We start from the raw sequence: 22,277 nt of genomic DNA on the forward strand, positions 1-22,277 counted from the left end.
CAAACCATAAAATAAAATGTTAGCCAATGTATATGAAGTACCAGTCTTTGTCCTGAAACTGTGTATACACATACAATCTCCCTTAACAAACATAATATCTGAGTTTTTTGCGTCAGTAATTTTTCCAGCATATCTAAATCAGGCAGGAGTTTTGTATCTGTTAGAGAAAGAAGACATAGGAAACTCGAGAACCATTTCCCTGCTGTCATTCTCGGAAATAACAGTTATGAGAAATTGATTAATGAATTAACTGAATAAATGCAAACTTCTAAGTCAGTTACAGCTGAATCTCCAAAATTGTAGAAAAATATAAATAGGCATAATTGTTGTTGTTTTCAGTCTAAAGTTTATCACATGCAAGTTTCTTCTTCTTTGCAAACTACTGCAAATGACATCCATTTGAATCTGCTTTCTGTATTCGAGCCTTGGCCTCCCTTTACAACTTTTAGCCCCAGCACTTTCCTCCATTACCAAACTGACGATTCCCTTATGCCTCATGATGTGTCTAGTCAAGTGATCCCTACTTTCAGTCAGTACAACAGATCAATTTATGGATAATGAGTATTAGCAGAGTGTCTATAATTAACAAATATCAACCCACAACATCCTCCCAACACTGGTCAACTTCTAGACAAATGGCCAGTTGAATGGGACTTGAGATTATGGACTCTTCGGAAGTTCATAAGGTTACGGTCCAAATCTTCCCTTAAGAAGATCTTCTATCTGAACCTTCCTCCGCATATCATGGACAGACATCTTCTTCGAAGAGATTGACATCATCTAACTGGAGTCTTCCTGAACCTGTTTTTGCTTGATGACATTTGTGGATGTTTTAGAGCAGGATCAGGTACCGTTTCTTCCGCCTGTTACAGAAATGTTCTACCACTTTCTGTCGTCACTGAAACCCATTTGACAAATCTTTTCTAACTGGTGCTTCTGGGCCTGAGAGTAGTGTTAGGAGTCACTGACCTAAAAGAAAATTTGCAGGCATCAGTGGTTCAGATTTCTCTCCCCCTTGCATAATCAATCTTGAATTTAGTGTTGCTTCTGTGCTGACAATGACTGTGTTGAGACCTCCTTTGTTTAATTGCAACAGCCCTAAGACTCTTTTCAGAGCACTATTTGACATACTCCACCATCCAGTCACAGAATCCTCCCCACCAAGGTGCATGTAGGGTGATGAATTTCATTGTGATAACTTGCTGGGTGAGGTACTTGTGCGTCTTGCTCTTCGTGAGAGCTTGCCAGAGCTCTTTCAGCTCTGTGTGGGTGGAATGGAAGGTGGTAGTATTGTCAGTGTAAATCCTGCTGGGCACTCCTCATCTACCCACAAACCTTTGTAGTACTTTAAGAAATCTGTCACTTGAAATATCTGAGCATAGGTCCAGATGTAGGTGGTGGTGGTTAGTGTTTAACGTCCCGTCGACAACGAGGTCATTAGAGAAGGAGCGCAAGCTTGGGTCAGGAAAGAATTGGGAAGGAAATCGGCCGTGCCCTTTCAAAGGAACCATCCCGGCATTTGCCTGAAACGATTTAGGGAAATTACGGAAAACCTAAATCAGGATGGCTGGAGACGGGATTGAACCGTCGTCCTCCCGAATGTCCAGATGTAGGGCTTGTGTTGTTGTGCACATGTACAGAGCAATATATGTCTCCTTCATTACATGTCCCTAACTGGTTTATAATGGACTGGAAAAGTCAATGCCCCAGTGACTTTGAATGGTTTCAGTGGAGCCTTGGTTTGTTGAACAAGGTGAGTTTTCACCACCATGAAAGCCAGGCACCAATGTAGAACATGTTTAACTGCCTGCCGAGATCTAAGAATTCAGAATTCTTTTCTCAGTTCCAATAACACAATGTTGACCCAAAAGTGATGCAGTTGATTGTTGAGTCTGCTGGACCAGTAAACAGGTGAAATGTTGCTGTCCATAGAGAATAATTAGAGGACACTGGTCCCTAGGTAATTCCATGAACTGCAGATGTCCACCAAGATAAATTAGACTTATCCATGAATGTATTGAAATGAGCTATCTAAGAACTTTGTAGCACAGGCATACTGCTGTACAGAGCATGCAGTTTCGCCACAAAATGTTGTTGTTGAACAACTCAAATTCAGTAAGTGCATGCTTCATCCAAATCTGATGCTGCCAGTTCTCCAGACATCCTACTTTCTTTCATTAACTGTCATTTAATGCAAAGTCTCCGTACCGTTTGTAGTAGCTGTTAAAATAGGGAGTGTTGTTTTTACCATAAAGACTTGTTCTGTTATTTTTCTTTTCTTTTCTGGCAAGGAATAATCTTTTGTCTGTTTAAATTGTGACCACTGTGTTCAGTTCTTTATTAACCTAGCAGGTCCATGGAATCATACAGTAGCATACTTAAGTCTGTCTACTATGGTACTTTGGAGATCAGATGAGCTGGGTTTTCCTCAACAAGCAGTGTCTCCACTGTGATGGATTCGTTAGTCTTTGTATTTCCGTAACACGATTTGACACAAAGGTCTTCCACTGATTAGGGTCATGTCATATCCATCATAAGGCTCAAGTTGAGTAAGTATACAGTATTGCACAACTTGCGTCATAGCCCATGGCCTTACAGAAATAGTAAAGTAGACTTTATCCAAGAAGTGTTGCAAGAAGTTCCAGCTGTGGAACAGTTATCCTCTTGATGGGAGCTAATCTATTTTTACAGCACACTAAATGGACTGATATCATGTTTGTAGTGTCACAAATTAAATAAATAACTCATTTTTTTTCATTCACTAATGTAATGTGTTCTGTAGGTATAATCATGAAAAAGAAACTGCACAGATCTGGAATGAATGAATATTAGGGTTTAAAGTCTATTAACCTTGAGATCATTAGAGATGGAGCAGAAGCTCAGATTGGGGAGATATTCAGCCAAGTTCTTCTGAAAGCACCATCCCAGCATTCACTTCAGCCAATTTACAGAAACCATGAGAAACCTCAGTCTGGTTGAGTGGATGATTTGAATGAACTGCTGTCCAGTGTGCTAGCCATTGCACTATCTTGCCTATTGAATGTAGAACAAGCCAAATTATACATTAACAGGCAGACAAAGCCACTACAGGCTACTTCTCTTAATTATGTAAACAAATTATGAATTAGAGTGGATGCACTTTTCATTCCATTGGGTCCATAGTGAAGCGATCCTCTAACATGAGGAATGTCACAAAAACAAGAATACACAGTAAATACTCATAAAGAAATTGCTGAACTATTCACATTTATAATTATGATAATTGCTTCTAGATTACTGTTATATATTTATTTTCCTCTTACACTAAATGATTGGTTCCCAACCAGGGGTCTGTGGACTATCAGTGGGCCACAAGGGCTAAAACAGCTTTCAAATTTCAAATTTCAAACTTCTACTTGTTTTAACCAAGAGACACAATCATAATCCAAGTATACATGCCAACTACGAGGCACGAAGATGATGAAATCGACATGATGTATGACCACCTTGAAGAAGTGATTGGCAGAATTAAAGGAGCTGAAAACCTTGTCATCATGGGAGATATGAATGCCGTTGTTGGGGAAGGTAAAGAAGAGGATGTGGCAGGGAATTTTGGATTAGGATTAAGAAATTAAAGAGGGGATAAACTTGTAGAATTCTGCCAAAGAAATAAACTTTGCATTACAAATACCTTCTTTAATCATCATCCAAGAAGAAGATATACTTGGAAAATGCCTGGTGACATTAACAGATACCAAATTGACTTCATATTAGTGAAGCAAAGATTTAAAAACCAAGTTAAGGACAGCAGATCATATCCAGGCTGTGATGTGGAAAGTGACCACATACTCGTTATGATGACGACTGAACTAAAGTTCAAGAACATTAAAAGAAGAAGTACATGTAAATGGGACTTGACAAACCTGAAAAACGAAAATACACTGAAGCACTATCAACTAGAAACAGACAAGAAAACAAATACACAGGGCTGCAATGACATCCAAAGCAGCTGGGAAAAAATAAAAACTGGTATTTTAGAAGCAGCAGAAAAAGTAATAGGAAAAGAAAGGACAGAGAAAAGTAAGGAATGGATCACTAATGACCTACTAAACATGATGGAAGAAAGAAGGAAATTAAAAAATTCTGTGAAGAAGGAAGACCAAGAGAAATACAAGAGTCTGAAAAACAGAATCAACAGAGAGGCAAAACAAGCAAGAGAAAAATACCTTGTTGATCTCTGTATTTCAGTTGAGGACAACATGAGCAAGGGAAATATCGACAAGGCCTATAAATGTGTGAGACATTGCTTTGGAGACAGAAGAAACAAGTGTAGGGCTGTGATGGATGAAAATGGCAATATGTTGGATGACGATGATGAAGTTGCAAGAAGATGGAAACAATATATAGGAAAACTGTACAGCGGACCAGACCTGTCTGAAAACATCATGGAAGAAGAAACAGAAGTAGATGCACACAACATAGGTGAACCTATATTAAAGGTAGAGTTTGAACTAGCTCTGAAAAAATTGAAAAACAACAAATCGCCTGGTATAGACAATATCCCAGCCGAACTTCTGAAATCTGGAGGAGCAAAACTGAATCAGGAGTTGTATAATCTTGTTTTCAACATGTACGACCAGGGTAAAATTCCTACAGACTTTGAGAAAAACGTTATGATCCCCATTCCAAAGAAGGCAAATGCTACAAGATGTGAAAATTATAGGACACTCAGCCTAGTTACTCACGCCTCTAAAATATTAACCTCAATTATCCTAAAACGCATAGAACAAAAAGTCGAAGCTACACTCTCCGAAGACCAGTTTGGATTCCGGAAAGATAGAGGAACCAGAGAAGCAATATTTGCTCTAAAACTAATAATAGAGAAACGACTAGATAAGAACCTGAAAACATACATAGCTTTCGTAGATGTAGAGAAAGCCTTTGATAATGTTAAGTGGGATAAGATGTTTGAGGTACTCAAAAAAGTAGGACTAGACCATAAAGATAGAAAAATGATATGGAACCTGTACAAAAACGAGACAGCAGTTATCCGTGGACGGACAAAACAAGAAGAGGTGCAGATAAGGAAAGGTGTCCGACAAGGTTGCGCACTATCCCCTGTTATCTTTAACGTATACATTGAAGAGGCACTGAAAAAAGTAAGGGAAAATTCACAGACAGGTGTAGTAATTCATGGCCAACGAATAGATATGATAAGATATGCCGATGATATAGCTGTCCTGGCTGAAAGTGAAGAAGATCTTGTAGTCCTACTGAATAGAATGGATAAAGTTATGGGTGAAGAATATAATATGAGAATTAATAAAGCAAAAACAAAAGTAATGGCATGCGACAAAGAAGATGAAGTGAAAGTCCAAGTTCATGTAGGCAATGAACTGCTTGAACAAGTTGATAAATTTACTTATCTGGGCAGTAATATTACCAGGGCAGAAGTGAGAAGTAGAATAGCTCAAGCAAAGGCTGCTTTTAACAAGAAGAAAAACATATTAACGTCTAAGAGCATCAGCCTTGAAACCAGGAAAAGATTTTTGAAATCATGTGTGTGGAGTGTGGCATGCTATGGGTGTGAAACATGGACTCTCGGGACAGAGGAACAGCAGAAGCTAAATTCTTTTGAAATGTGGTGCTATAGACGCATGCTCAAAATAAAATGGATTGACAAGGTCACCAACGAAGTGGTTCTGGGAAGAGCAGGTGAGAAGAGAAGCTTCTGGAGTTTCATTGTTAAAAGAAGAGTGCAATTTACAGGCCATCTATTACGACATAAAGGACTCCTGAACACAATCATAGAGGGATATGTCGAGGGAAAAAGACCAAGAGGAAGACCACGACTGAGGTACATGGATCAAATCGTGAAAGATGTGGGATGTGACACCTATAAAGAAATGAAGAGAAAAGCTGAAAGACGCACAGAATGGAGACAAGCTGCCATTGTAGCTGTTGCAAACCAATCCTTGGATTGACCACTACAGAAGAAGAAAGACTTGTTTTAAATTTTTAATCCCTTGGGTAGTGCAGGACCACAGCCTAGTGAGTAGTGGCGAGTGTGGGTGGCTGGGGGAAGGCAAAGTGTCCATGACAATTTGACAAATTCACTGTTGTTGCCACGAGTGGAGAAAATTGGCACTATTGGAAAGGTTTACATTTTCAATTTTTCGTGGTGTAGTAAACAGTCCATTAAATTTCAGGCTTGCAGCCACGCAAATAAAGTTTCCTCCACTGATATTTTGTCCGCATATTGGCCAGCCATCCTCAGAGTAAGTCGCAAGACTTGTAACTTACTCTGAGGATGGCCAGACGATACACGGCCAAAACATCAGTTGAAGAAATTTTATTTGCACAGCTGCAGGCCCAAAATTTAATGGGCTATTTGAAAGGTATTCATCTGCCTCCAAGTGCTGCCATTGTTAGGCTGCCACTAGATGCAAAGTATTATTATAACATTGTTGAAGGTAATGCCTCCACAACTGCGGAAAGCAGCTGACATTGCCTACCCCCACCACTCCTCCCCTCGGGAGAGGCGTAACACGCTTCTGCCATTCCTGACATCCACCGTGCAGATCCTCAACTTTTTGTGGACATGCAGTATGCTTTATTTTGTCTTGCTTGCCAATGTCAGTGATTATACAGGGTGGCGCAGGGAAACGGGAAATTTCGAAATAATGTCATTTCCATGAATAAATTCATAAAACTAGTAATTTATTAACAAAAGTGAATGTATTCAGTATGCCATTATTCAGTATGTCTTTACAATCAAAATGTCCAAAAGCGTCTCTTTACTTTTTAAAGATGACATCGGAAAGATGTGCTCTCATTCGGCGTTCACACTCTAACAGCCTGTTATGAAAACTATGGAATGCGCGGTGTATCAAATCTTGGGGAATGGCAGTGATTTCGTTTTCAATGTTCTCCTTCAGTTCATGGATTGTTGCAGGACGTGTACAGTACACCTTGCCTTTAAGATATCCCCACAGGAAGAAGTCACAAACACTAAGATCTAGGGATCTCGCAGGCCATTCAATGTCACTGTTACGTGAAATAATGCGTCTTCCAACAATTGACGAACTGCTGCCATCGATTGTCAAGCAGTGTGTGACGTGGCTCCGTCCTGCTGAAACCACATGTTTTCGACGTTAAGATTAAGCTCGCACAGTCTCTGTGTAAAGAATGTTTGAAGCATTTCAACATATCGAGCGGATGTTACTGTCACTGCACTACAATCCTCACGTGCAAAAAAATAAGGGCCGATAACACCATATTGTGACCTTGGTGTTATGTAGTGGTCGCTGGTGAAACTCACAAGGATTGTCCTGTGCCCAATAACAAAAATTGTGTTTGTTCAAGAATCCATTCAGGTGGAATTGGGCTTCATCTGATATCCATAAGTTACCAAGGAAATTCGCGTCCTCGCTGATTTTAGCCAATATCTGGCTACTAAACTCCATACGTGACACTGGGTCTCATTCATGTAAGTGTTGCACAATCTGCAACTTATAGGGATGGAAGTCCAATTCGTGCAGTATTCTTTGTAAGCTTCATCGCTTAATCCCTAGGGAAGATGCACGCTGTCGAACGGAGCGGTGAGGACTTCTCTCGATTGCAGGTCTAGCAGCTGCAATGTTCTCTGGGGTATGTACCGTTGGAATGCCACCTGGAGGTTCCTTTTTCAAGGCAGATCCTGTTTCTTCAAAATTACGGACCCACGTTGTAATCGCATGTGCAGATGGGACATGTCCATGAGGTCCAAGCTGGTAATGGTGTCGAAATGTTCTGTGTGCAGCAGTCGCACTATCACCATTTTTGTAAAACGCTCTCACAGCTACTGCATGTTCCGCACCAGTCCAATTCTCGATGATTACTAAATGGCAATGCGTTCACATCAATTGTGCAAAGTTTCAAACATCTGCCGGCGCTACAGTGCTGCCAACTGTAACGTTCAAAACTACCCATTCCCCTGCGCCACCCTGTAGCTGACTGTTTAGTGGTTCTACATAATGAGTAGTTTAACTGGCAATAAGTTCTCAACATTCTTATAAATTTATGACTTGTGTGAAAGAGGTAAGTACACGCTTGTGTATGTTAAACTCTTTTAATCAAAAGTACGTATTACAAAAGAGAATATAGGCATTAGTATAGCTACATGTTTGTGTATTATAAGAAATGCACAATACTTAGGCATATTTTGTTGACTCTGTAATTAGAATATCACATTACATAGGGATACACAATTAAAAACAAAGATAGTAAAAGTATACTTATTTATTTATTTTAGTGTGAAAGTTACATTATTTTCAAGCTTTTCCTTGCTATGCATATATTTGAGTGCATTCCTGATTTATTTTCAGGCAATGGTGCCTAAGAGAAAAATACAACAGTAGTTACATTAAATTTGGATTTACTTTGACAGAAGGTAAGGGAGAAATAAAACCAGAGTACATTACACACAATCACTCATAAATGGCTCCTTGAACCCAGTGAAATTAAAATGCCACTTAGAAATAGGCTACCCTAATTTCACTAAGCAACCACCAAAATTCATTGCAGGAAAATTAGAGAATCTGAAAACAATGAAACTCAGGTCTACTGATACAAGATTTCTATCACTGGTGGACACATTAGTAGCACTGTTACAGATTTCAAAATTGCTGTGGCGACACTAACAGCAGGTACCAGTAGCTACCCACACAACTTATATCACAGTGGAAGTATGCCAACAGACCAGAGGCTGCGGCAACTCAAACTGGAGAGCTTCCCCACCATACCAACAGAGGACAGTACCAGCAACTGGGTCAGCACGCCAAGACGTGTGTACATCTACAACCGGTGCATGTGGGCTGAACTATTTCCTCCTTCCATGGAAATCATCTACAACCAACCACACATGGCATATCACTATGAGAGGAAATTAATTTTGTCTTGCACTCTGGCTCCAGAAGTCAGCTCTAGCACACCGAGCAGCCCCAGAAAGATTTTGCCATGACACCACTTGCTACAATGCAGATGCCTCTCCATTCTGCACATCATCAACAGACCAGACTTCGTCAACGCAACAGCGCTGCGCCAGGGGGCATTGGTGTACTCTGCTTCACTACTTCTTCACTGCTTTGACAGTGTTGGACTTATTGCTGGTATTATTTGCATAAACTTAAGATATTTATCTAGCTATCTCACTGAGACTTCATCAACAAAGTACAACCCCAAGAAATTCCAAGTGTTATGATTCCATAACAACTTTTGTACTTGTTTGCCGAAGACTCCAGACTTTGAGTCCGTATTTCACAACTTTAAGTAATTTGGAAATTTTACATTGCACTTCAGATTTTAATTTGGTCAAACTTACAAACTTTTGTTTTGTGGAACTCTGAAGTTGTTTTTGTTGTTGATCACTCAAGACCCATGTCTGTTTCTTTGGAAGTCATTGAGTGTGTAATCATAGAGCCAATTACCTGTGAGACATACACTTTGTTTACAACAAAACTTTTTAATGGTGTGTCTGATATGTTTTCATATGATATTCGCACTGGGATGGGATATATCACAAATCAATAGTGCAATCAGAGAAGCTTACACAGTAGGAAAAACACTTGTGAAACCTTGTTTGATCGAAGTAGGTAAAAGCTTGCATTGCACAAATGTCAGATGTCAAGGAGCATCTTGTTTCAAGAGTTCAAAAATCACCATGCTTCGGTTTGCAATGTGATGAACTGACTGACATTTCTAATTGTTGTCAGCTACTCGTGTGTCCACCTTTTAGACAATGACACCATAATCAAAGAGGAATTATTCATTTTGTGGGAACTAGAAATGACTTCAAAAGGTATGGATGTCTTGGAAATACTAACAGAATATTTTCTGGAACATAACATTATGTGGGAAAAACTCATTGGTTTCTATATGGGCGGCACTCCAGCTATATTAGGATTCTGCTCTGGTCTAGTGACATTAATAAAACAGAAGATTCCTTCGGCATTAACAATGCATTGTCACAAAATTTGCTTTTACCTGTCATTCGTTTGACAATCCATCTGGGAGCATTCTGCTTTATAAATGACAAACCATGTTGAGTTTTTTTTAATGATTTGCACTTTGTTCTTAAAATGTCAATGACACATGTATGTTAACATATATGCAAAGGTATGTAAAAGTTTTTGAAAAATTTGGATCATCCCAAAAAATGGTTGTATCTTGTGCAAATTAACGATAACCTATTTTATTTTAACACAGTGTAATGCCAATCTGAAGATGACAGCACGATTCTGTCAAAACTAGCAATTTGAATGAATATCTTAAAATCAAGCGATCTTGGCTTTCACTTATATAATAGTTTGCTGTACATAATGACCAGTCCTAAGGCATTGACTGCACACACACTAGGGCAGTGCTGCAAAACGACATCAAGACGTCATTGATCTATCCACCAATGGGAAGAAAGGGCAGCGCCTCACCTGCAGGAAGACAGAGCTCAGTACTCCCAGTCAACACCAATTTAACCAGCCACCCATCACTGATTGTCTCCAGTTCAGTTGCAGACTTCAAGAACATCAGTACTGACAATAGGAAGACGATACTTAGCCTGTGTTCTGCGAGTGGTAATAGTGAGTACAGTAACTGCATGTAGGCGGCACAGGAAGCAAGTTAAGTTCTATTTCTTTTTAGAAATAAATTATTGTAATAATTTGGAAGTGTTATTTACAGAACATTTTTGATTCCTGTCGCAGGACATTGCAACTACTCTCCTTCCTTGTTTGTGTGATGCAGCTGTGTTCTCCTGTTAGGGAGGATAAAAAAATCATCTCCTCATTCTCACAATGCCTGTCCAAAGTCTGGAAAAAGAAAAGAGAATGAGAAATGTCACGTGCATGTATAGAATTTACCATTTAAAGCACAGTGAACTGTGAAACTAGACAAAACTCAACACACAGCTACGACATCTTACACCTCGTAGGCTAAGTGTTAATAAGATGAGGTGTTCCTCATTACTGCTTTCTAAAATATTTTAGGCAGTCTTAGTTACAGAATTCAAATAAAGTAGTGACATTTCTTCAAAAACATAGTTTTATTACAACATAATATTATGTGCATTTTGTATAAATTATTGCACACCATGTTGTGAAAGAACATTGTTATAAAATGACTATAGTAGGTATGGGGAAACATGAATACTCAAAGTCACTAACTGAGGCTGTAGCTTGCCCACAAATTTTTACTATTTTCAATGGTTTTTATGTTGACGTAACTTATGTCAGACCACAGAAAATGCTGTTGTCAACATAAATTATTATTTTTTCTCATGGTTTCCATAAACACCTTGTGGTGAATGCTGGGCTGGTACCTTTAGTCAGGGCATAACCAGTACCACCATTCATCCTTACCCGATCAGAGCTTGTGATCCATCTCTACTGACATCATCAATGGGAAATTAAACCCTAATTTTCATTTCTTGGTATTCCGCTAAAGACAATCATTTGCTGTGCTCTAGTTTAGCGTTGACAATTACAACACTTCACTCCTTTGTAATTTCCATGTGCAAAGCACCCAGAAAGCCCAAATTAAATAAAATCAAGCAAACAGAGATTATGCAAATGTATGCTGAAGATTAAAAATTCAAAAACAACTGTCGTGTCTTCAGCCCTGTCTCAGAATGTGACATTCTTCTGGGCCTGTATATGCATGGAAACATTGAGCATAAGAGTGCCCTAAGATAATTGAATCTTTTTCTCTGGCAAGATGGATCCCAACAGTACCAATACATCATGGATTTAATGAAGACTGAGATTTCATTCAGTGAGAGCTTCAAAATGTGGGAAGGATTTAAAGAGGAGCTACACGGTTTGTGAAATATTCAGTTACAAATAGTTGATGTGACAGTAAGCAGATATATGCAACAAGCTACTGACACATGTATTACATGAAGCTTTCAGCTATTAGATCCTAAGAACATCAATCCAAAAAAGGGCTTTACATCACATTAATCCTCACACATTAATATAGTTCTGTGACTAAAGAGCTGAAATTAAGGTATCTGGTGCAGACATATAAATTTCTCCTTAGTTTGGCCATATTTTCACCAAATTGTTATTTATGAGAGATTTTACTGAAATAATTGCTGAAAATTGTTCTTCACAAATTAGACATATACATCATGTAATTATAGTGCAATTCCAGACACACCAGTATATGCTTTGTACTTGCTTGGAGGTATGAATTTATACCTTGTCTGCTTCATTATAAGGAAATGTTGTAAAATAAAGTAAACTCTACTAGCTGCATCTGAATGGCAACTGTAAAAAGATGGAGAACATCCTTTGTGGGAAATTGTGTGGTAGCCTTCCCTCTGTCAACCAGAAGAGGAACAAAGGTGTAGTCTTCTTACACATCCATTGGGTCACGATTGAATGAACATTTCCTGCAGTGACCATAACAGCCAGTGATTGCAGTGTTTAACTTCCTGCCCTCAAGTCCACAATGAAATGACTTCTACCTATCAGTGTCACTATTTGACAATGAGGCATTCAGTTTCATATCATCACTCAGTGTCACTCTGTGAAGTTTTCCATCCCAATGGTTTAGCATGTAGAGCTTTCTGGTGTCACATCCCCAGTACAGATGAGGATATCACAGCTACAAACCATTTATGAACTTCTGGGTGCAGTTATAGACTCACTGCTGTGGCAAGCAGGCATTACCATACTACTGTTGAGTCAGTGTAAGTTTATCCTGGGAGTTGCAGTGGGCTGGACATAGCAACTTAACACTACTACCTCATCCAATCATTATACGTGATTTTATAAACATCTGTATGACAACGCCTTCACTCCTGGCTGTTGGGATCTTCTAATGTCGACTCAACTACAGAACTTCATTCTGTAATGAATAAGTTTCACACCTTCACTCCTCAGAAATTGAACAACAAAACACTGTTCATCCCCCAATGCATGTTGCTTTTTTTACTCTGCTGTAGTGCCAGCATTGGACCATCTTTATGATGCTGCTATCAAGTGAAAACCAGCACACTGTTTGGCACTGTAAAAACAGAAGCAAAATAACTAACACACAGATATACAAATGTTTTAAATCACAAAGTGACACTTGAGTACTAATGTCATAACTGTTTTCTTACAGTCAACACTCATGAGCTGACCAGTTATTACTTTCAACACATACAACTGTCAATGCTGTCAGTAGTAAAACACGAAGATAAATAATGACCATAACCTAATCACAAGTTCCTTTTACAAGAGAGAAAATAGGAAATAATTGGGACAGATTGGGAAGAGGGTGGCAGTAGGTCTCTTAAAAGAAACTTCAACACACACACACACACACACACACACACACACGAAAACAACTTTGTTCATTCACTTCACTTTACATAGCTTTTATTCTTCACATGTAAACATATTATTAAGGCACATATATTTTATAACAGCTTGTGAATTCTTACGTAAAAATAAATCAGGTGTTATTAAGATTATAACACAATAAAATGTCAATGTATAAAATAGTTTTCTGTTATTTTTTTTATTTTAGCAATAGAATTTAAATGAGGGATTGAACACAAACATGTAAAACTTTGTTCTTTTCACAAAGAGTATGAATATGATTGTAAAATGTTTCTCTATAAAATCACTGAACAGGTCAGTGAGCACAAAAAAGTTCATAAAGTCTCATAAATGCTTCAGCCACTGTTCAGAAGTAACTGTTTTACAGCTCATCTTTTTTCTTGAGTGCTCTATACCGTTCTTCTAGGAACTTAAATACTGAGTCAATACTTGATGAAGATGTCATTTCATGCCTGGGATGACCTGAAAAATGTAAAAATAATGGCAGTTAAAAACATTGTTACTTAAACATTTCTGAAGAACATCATATGTACACCTGAAATAAAGCCAAGGTGTTCTTTAGGCAACATAATTTTATTAGTAACAGCCACTGGCAGATATTTTTAGCTATCGGTATTTTACAGTTAAGGTACTTTCATAGAGAAGCACAAAAAACTAGCACAGATGCTGTAGGTTTATTCCCAACAATTATGTATTGCATGTAAGAAAAGGAGAATAATACTTCCTATGAAAGGATATTGTTACTTCATATTTCATTTGCCCCAAGTGCTTGAATAGCTACCCCTCTCAAACACCGCTGTAGTTATGTCCTCATCATCAGGAATACACCAAGCTTGCCTGCACTATACACAGTATTACAGGCTAATGCTAGACTCTCCACAGCCATGGATGAATCATCTTGTTTTTGCTGAGTGGAATTACTCCTTTCCAGCCAGCTACAAGCTTCTTTCATTTAAGCAGTGGATCAAACAATGAGCAGTGAAATGAATCTGCTAACATTAAATGAATCTGTAAATATTTAATGAATTGCAGATACACACCATAGCTCATTCAATGCATTTTAAATGATAGGGTTTCATGAAGCAAGATTTTCTCTTGGTTGGTTGGTTTGTGGGATTGAAGGGATCCGATTACAAGGGCCATCGATCCCTTTTTCCATGAGCTTTAAACATGCACAAAGAATAAAAACAAACAACAGAGATGACAAGGGACAACACAGGGCAAGAAAGACACAGACAGAGACCAGACAAAAGGAATTAAAATCACACAGAGTGTGACAGTAGTTGGCCGACCATGAAAACAAAAAAGGAAAACCCAACCACTAAAAACCACAATCTAAAACCAGAGGCCAAAGGCCAGACTCAACATAAAAAAGGACATGAACCCTTAGATTGAGCGATAAAAGCCCCCTGCACAAATAAAACTCAAAACTAAGTCTGCCATTGTGGCATCATCCAATAAAAGTGCAGGGAGCGTATTAGGCAGCGCAAATGTCTGCCTGAGCATAGTTAAAAATGGACAGGCCAACAAGATGTGGAGCACTGTCAACACTGATCCACAGCAACAGAGAGGTGGGTCCTCATGGCGCAAGAGATGACCATCAGCCATGTGTGGCCAATGCGCAGCTGGCAGAGGACAACAGAGTCCTTGTGAGAGACCAGTAAGGAGGAGCGCCACGCACCAGTAGCCTCCTTGATGGCCCGAAGTTTGTTGGGTGAAGGCAGGGTGCGCCATTCATCACCCCAGATACCAAGTACCTTCTGCTGCAAAACTGATCTGAGATCACTCGCTGAAAGGCCAATCTCCAAAGCCCGTGCACCGACAGCCTGTTTGGCCAGCGTGACAACACGTTCATTACCCGGGATGCCGACATGACCCAGGGTCCACAGAAAAACAACAGAGCGGCAGCAATGGGCAAGAGTATGGATGGACTCCTGGGTATCCATCACCAGACAAGAGCAAGGAAAACACTGGTTGATAGCTTGTAAACCCCTCAGGGAGTCACTACAGATAATGAAGGACTCACCTGAGCAGGAGTGGATATGCTCTAGAGCGCGAGAGATGGCAATCAGCTCTGCAGTGAAAACACTGCAACCAGCTGGCAATGAGCCATGTTCATAATGATCCCCCAGAGTAAGAGCATAACCAACTCGACCAGCAACCATCGAACCGTCGGTATAGACCACGTCTGAGCCTTGAAACATGACAAGTATTGAAAGAAAGTGGCAGCAGAGGGCCTCAGGAGGGCCCGAGTCCTTTGGGCCCTGTGCCATATCAAGCCAAAGGCATGGGCAGGGCACACACCGTGGGGGTATACTCGTATGTAGAGGAAAAGAGGCAGAAGAGGAAAAACCTCAAGCCCAGAGAGAATTGCCTGGATGCAAACCGTGATTGTACAACCTGACAGGGGCCGCTGTTCTGGAAGATGGATGACCAAGTTGGGGAACAGCAGACAGTAATTGGGATGCTTGAGCAAGCTACAAACATGTGCAGCATAAGCAGCAGGTAGTTGGTGGCGCCGGATCTGCAATGGAGGGACACCAGCCTCTACAAGTATGCTGTTGACAGGGCTTGTCCAGAAAGCTCCAGTGGTGAGTCAAATCCCGCTGTGAAGGATGGAGTCAAGCAACAGCAACACGGAAGGTGATGCTGAACCATAAGCCAGGCTCCCATAATCTAGACGGGACTGAATTAATGCCTGGCACAGTCATAGGAGAGTAGACCGATCGGCACTCCAGCTGGTGTGACTCAAGCAACAAAGAGTGTTAAGATGCCGCCAGCATGTTTGTTTAAGCTGCTGTATTTGAGGCAGCCAAGTCAACCGGGCATCGAAAACCAATCCCAGAAACCAATGTGTCTCTACCATGGCAGGAGGTTCGCCATCAAGATAAAGCCATGGCTCAGGGTGAACACTGCGACACCAGCAGAAATGCATGATGCAGGTCTTGGCAGCCAAAAACTGAAAGCCATGCGTTACAGACCAAGACTGCGCCTTGCAGATAGCGCCCTGCAGCTGCTGTTCAGCAGCTGCAATGCCAGTGGAGCTATAGTATAGGCGGAAGTCATCAGCATACAAGGAAGCTGAGACAGAAATTCCAACCACTGCAGCGAGCACATTAATTGCAACTAAAAAGAGGCAGACACTCAAGACAGATCCTCGCGGGACCCCATTCTCCTGAAGTCGGGAGGAACTATAGGAGGCCGCTACTTGCATGCGGAAGGAACGAAGCGACAGAAAATTTGGTATTAAAATCGGGAGATGGCCCTGAAGATCCCACCCATTAAGTGTGGTGGGGATGTGATGTCGCCATGTTGTATCGTACGCCTTCCGCATGTCAAAAAAGATGGGAACCAGATGCTGATGGCAGGCAAAGGCCGTACGGATGGCAGACTCCAGGCAGACCAGATTGTCGGTGGCAGAGCGGTCCTTACAAAACCCAACCTGAGACGGAGCCAGGAGGCCTTGAGGCTCAAGTATCCAACTCAACCTCCGGCTCAACATGCATTCGAGCAACTTGCAAAGAATGTTGGTGAGGCTAATGGGGTGGTAGCTGTCCACCTCCAGTGGATTCTTGCCAGGTTTCAACACAGAGATTATGATGCTTTCCCACCACTGAGATGGGAACTCACCTCGACCTTGATGGGGTTGAAGAGGTCGAGGAGGCATTGCTGGTTGTCCACCAAGAGGTGTGTGAGCATCTAACAGTGGCTGTGATCTGGCCCAGGAGCTGTATCTGGGCAAGCGGCTAGGGCACTTTGGAATTCCCACTCACTGAACAGAGCATTGTACAATTCAGAGTGGTGCGTGTGAAATAAAAGGGTTCAATGTTCCAACCGCTCTTTCAATGAGCAGAAGGCCGGTGGGTAATTCGCAGAAGTGGAACTCTGAGCAAAATTCTCCGCTAAGCGGTTTGCAATTGTGTATTAGTAAGTACAAACTGCTCCATTCAGTGAAAGCACAGGTACGCTGATGGGGGTCTGATAGCCATAGAGTCGCCTAATCTCGGCCCACACCTACGATGGAGAGGTACGGAGGTCAATGGTGAAGACATACCTTTCGAAGCACTCCTGCTTGCGTCGGCGAATGAGGCGGCAGGCTCACGCATGGAGCCGTTGGAAGGCGATGAGGTGTTCCAATGAAGGATGCCTCTTATGATGCTGGAGGGCCCGCCTGCGATCTCTAATCGCCTCAGCGATCTGGGGCGACCACCAAGGCACAGTCCTCTGCCGAGGGGACCCAGAAGAACAGGGAATTGCAGATTCTGTGGCAGTAATGATGCCGGTTGTGTCCAAGTGAACCATCGCATCAAGGACATAAGTGCAGATGCCACCAGATACCCTCTCATAAGCTGCCCAATTCTTATAATAAACCCAATAGCCACAGAGGGCTGGAGTTCGCATCGCCAGAAACCAAGTTTCCTGAAGAGCAATGCAGAGGACAGGGTGAAGACTGAGAAGTTGTCAGAGCTCAGGAAGATGGTGGAAAAAACTGCTGCAGTTCCATTAGAGGATGACACTGTCCATGGCTGAGAAAGGTGTGAAGGGACTGAGGAGGCAGACTGCGCCACTGGGTCACCTGCTGCCACCGACTGAGTACCTACGGGAGCGACATCCATTGTGTCTGAGGGACCGGCGAGTTCTAGGTCCTCAGCAGACGCCAGAATCTCTACCTCCTCCTCAGACGCAGAGCTTGTAGGTAGCGGTAGAGTGGCTGTCACCGCAATTTCCTTGGTCTTAGGGGGTCTTCGATTGTGATTTCTCGCATTGTTTCTTTGGTTGCTCTAGCTGGGAGGGCTCCTTTGATTCAGTCTCCAGGACTGAAGAGGACCGTGCAGCCCTACGACCAGCGACCTGTGGCTTCTTCAGCCACTGGTGGGTGTCTGCCATGCTGCTGGTAGAAACCTGGGAAGGGAGTGACCAAGGGATGCCTTCCTAGCGTGAGAAGCCGAAGAAGACTGGTGTCCCCGATGGTTGCTAGGGGTGGGTGGGTGGGGGGGAGGGTGGGGGGGTGTGCTCCCGAGGTAGGTGGTGTGGGAGCAACAGGAAGGGAAGTGCCCCCCACCATCAAGGGGGCAGGTGTGGTCTGAGTGCTGACTGTATTTGGTGCAATGGATGGAGCTGTAACAGGTGTGACAGTGGCGGTGTAAGATGATGTCGTGTGCAAGGGATGGCGCCATTCAAATTTCCATTTAGCCTCAGTGTAGGTCAGTTGGTCCAGGGCCTTGTATTACATTATTTTCCTTTCCTTCTGTGGAATCCTACTGTCTGTCAAGCAAGGGGGATGCTGCTGTCCGCAGTTAACACAGATGATGGGACGTGGGGCACATGGAGTATTGGGATGGGATGGTCGACCACAATCTCGACATATGAGGCTGGAAGCACAGAACGAAGACATACGGCTGAACTTTCAACACTTGAAGCACCACATCGGGGGAGGGATATATGGCTCGACATCACAGCGGTAGACCATCACCTTCACCTTCTCAGGTAATGTGTCACCCTCAAATGCCAAGATGAAGGCACCGGTGGCATCCCGATTATTCCTTGGACCCCGGTGGACGTGCCAGACAATATGGACACCACGTCGCTCTAAGTTGGCGCGCAGCTCGTCATCGGACTGTAAAAGAAGGTTCTTTTGGAAGATAATGCCCTGGACCATATTTAAGCTTTTATGGGGCATGATAGTAACAGAAACATCCCCCAGTTTCTTACAAGCAAGTAATGCTCATGACTGGGCAGAGGATGCTGTTTTTATCAAGACTGACCCAGACCGCATTTTTGACAAGCCCTCCACCTCCCCAAACTTGTCCTCTAAATGCTCTACAAAGCACTGAGGCTTCATGGACACAAAGGATTCCCAATCAGCTCTCATACAGGCTAGATACCGGGGTGAATACGTCTCGCTGTAATTCATAGCCTTTCGTTCCTCCCATGGTGTGGCCAGGGAGGGGAACAATTTGGGGTCATACGTGGTTGCATTAAAGTGAGCCTTCGAACACTTAGAGACTGCTGGTGGTTGGCCACCAGCAAGAGAAGATGTGCCACACTTCATTGCATGTCATCTGCCCTGATGCCACCCATTCCGACCAAGGGCCCTCCCCACGGACACCACCCAGCAATAGCAAGGGTCACCTGGCAGGATGGCCATTGCTGGGAGTCCCGATGCCCCAGGGAGAAAGGCATCTACTCCTTGGCATACATGGGGATTTAACAGTGCAGGCATCAGCAGAGCAATCCCTGTGTTGTCAGGGGGCTACAACCAACAGGGTACATGGCGGCCCAACCACAACGGACTGGCCACCGTGCTGGATATCAGGTGACATGTAGTTAATGGTTATCGTCGGTGAAGAAAGCGACACTGTATAGTGGATGGCGGAAACTGCAAAGAGTGGAGAGTGAGCGGGAGTGCAGTGTAATGACGAGAAAGTGGGCTAAAGATCTAATGCACAATGGACACAATGCACCTTGTAAGGCACCCTTCTCCAACTGGCTCGCTCTTCGGAAGAATTTTGAAATATGGAGGTCAAATCCGACAGAGGACCATCACATAAAGGCCAAAACGAGTGAGACTCCTTTTAGTCACCTCTTACGACAGGCAGGAATACCGCAGGACCCGTAGGGGGACAAGATTTTCTCTATGAGTTTTATTGTTCCATGTTTTATTTTCACTATTAACCAATAAATTTGTGAAACAGCTAATGTGAGAACTAGTTTTAGACATAGGATGGATGATGTTATCATCAAGACAAATGATTTAGGTGTCAGTCTGTGAATGCATAAGGTATCAGTGTGGCGTGTCAGTTGCAATACAGAATGAAATGTTAGTACAGATTAAGGCAGATCCTGAAACCATTACACGAGATTGGTGAAGGAAAATTGAATTTTTCACTAACACCAGTATGGCAAGTCTAAACCTAAAATGATCTTTAACCATATCACATACCAAAAGTGCAAAATCTCACACGGATCATGAAGCACGTATCTTCTGACACCTGGGGAGCAATTTTATTCATTTTATAATGGGACTGTGTGTTCATCAGCATAACTACTCAGCACATATAAGAATATGCAAATGAATGTTTTCTTAACATGATGGTACAATAAAATGTTCTTGGGGTCCCTAATGCATCAATTCACCGTGTGTCTGCAACATTTCAGAGGGTACATATTCTTCTTCTAAGGAGCCATCTACTCAAGGATGATGACATACAGACTACGAAGTCAAAAAATATACACTGGTAAGATGATAAAGGATGGAGTGAAAATTAAAAATGGACTAATAGCTAGAGAAATGAGAAGTGGGGTTGATAGTGAAATTGAAAACAGAAAAGAAAATAGTAACAACAGGTGGGGGAGAGAGAATAACTGAAAAGAGGATATAAAGAAGATTAAAAATGAAGAAAAGAAAGACATCCAACAATTTAGTAAATCACGAAATTCTACATAAAGAAAAAAATTTTACCAATGGGGAAAATTTTGGAGGGTAACAGGATTCTCAAGTGATGTGAAGTTCAGGAGGGCAGCAGAATGTGAGGATATATTGGAGAGCAAGCATGTATCTCCTGAGTTCAGTGCCAAATGCAGGGATCCGATGCCTTCTGTGACGTAGCACCAAATGGATCCATCTCCACCTGGGGTCTGAGCGAACTGGATAGTGTGACTGTGGCCTCTCATGTTCAGTCTGGTGTTGTTCTATCAAGTGCATGATCTGTCTTGTATAGTATTCCCCGCACTTGCATGGTATTTTCTAAATATAAGTTCTCAGCTGACTTTACCTCTCAACATCTCATGAATTGGCAAATTTTAATTGGAAGCTTGTAGACTGATTTGATGTTATCTCTCTTCAGGGTCTGTCTTAGCTTTTTATCACTGAACTATACAGTGACCAAAATGCAAACTTTTTATTCTCCTTCTTGGCAGTGTTCTGCTTGCAGATTCCTCCCTATATTTTTGACAATATTTGTTTGTTCTAGTAACCATTCTCATAGAACATATTTTGTAGATAGTTCTGTTCTTGTGGGAAGTTAGCATCAAAGATGCCTTCTGCTCAATGAACTACAGTCCATATAACAGAGCATTTTTGGGCCCGGTGGGCGGTGGATGAACATGTGCAGATACATATCCATGTGAGTTTGTTTTCTGCATACCCTACGGCTGATACACTAATTGGGAATTCAAAAGATGAGGACCTCTAGGAAGAGTACAGTCTTCTGCAATCTCCGTTGCACACCTTATGTGGTTATGGAAGATATAAAAGAATACTCCTTTAGCCATACAACAAATGTTTCATCCTCCCCCACTCCCCCGGGAGCAGTGACCATCTGGGCCAGCAACTATCATAAAAAAAGAGACAGGGTGTGTGTGAATAGACTAATTTCTGTGCTATCAAATGTCTGGGTGAGTGGACTAATCAATCCTATTGGTAGCTGAACATGCTGTGTACATTGGACATAAAACTGAATTCAAGACCACCAGTATCACCATAATGGGGTACTGGTAATTTTAAAAAGCGATAGATATCAAAATATCTGACAACACCACTAACAAATACAGAGATCTGCAGCTGAGAACAGCACAGAAGCCAGCCATCACAAGATTAATGAAGGTGTGGCTGACACATTGCCTTATAGGCACTGCACCAAGTACCAGCGATGTCACAGCCAGTATGACAGCTATATAAGGATAATGGCAGTAACCACATGACAGTCAGTTACAATGTGACAATGGCTGAGGAGCACTCAGCCAACAGTTTGTGGACGTGTAAATACTTCACATGTCTGGAAGTCTGAGAACATTTTATTCAGCCACATCCCCGTGGGACCGTGTATTCGTACATTACTTATCATTCCTCCTTTTTCTGTGTGTTCAATGTCACAAAATCATGCATGAGAATGCCTTAACCAACATCAGGAAAAAATGTTTTGAAGTTTTTAG

At 41.8% G+C, this 22,277-nt stretch overlaps 1 protein-coding gene across 1 annotated transcript in view; it reads right to left on the reverse strand.

Annotated features, from left to right (window-relative positions):
- Positions 1 to 13,378: 13,378 nt before the first annotated feature.
- LOC126094626 (FAM172 family protein homolog CG10038) overlaps positions 13,379 to 22,277 on the reverse strand; it is a 272,864-nt gene continuing 263,965 nt past the window's right edge. The window contains exon 8 of the mRNA XM_049909109.1: positions 13,379 to 13,805. Coding sequence (XP_049765066.1) covers positions 13,705 to 13,805 — 101 coding nt within the window. The 3' untranslated portion in view covers positions 13,379 to 13,704. The remainder of the gene's footprint in view (positions 13,806 to 22,277) is intronic.

Source organism: Schistocerca cancellata, chromosome 8 (genome assembly GCF_023864275.1).
Source record: "Schistocerca cancellata isolate TAMUIC-IGC-003103 chromosome 8, iqSchCanc2.1, whole genome shotgun sequence".
Taxonomy (NCBI): Eukaryota; Metazoa; Arthropoda; class Insecta; order Orthoptera; family Acrididae; genus Schistocerca; species Schistocerca cancellata.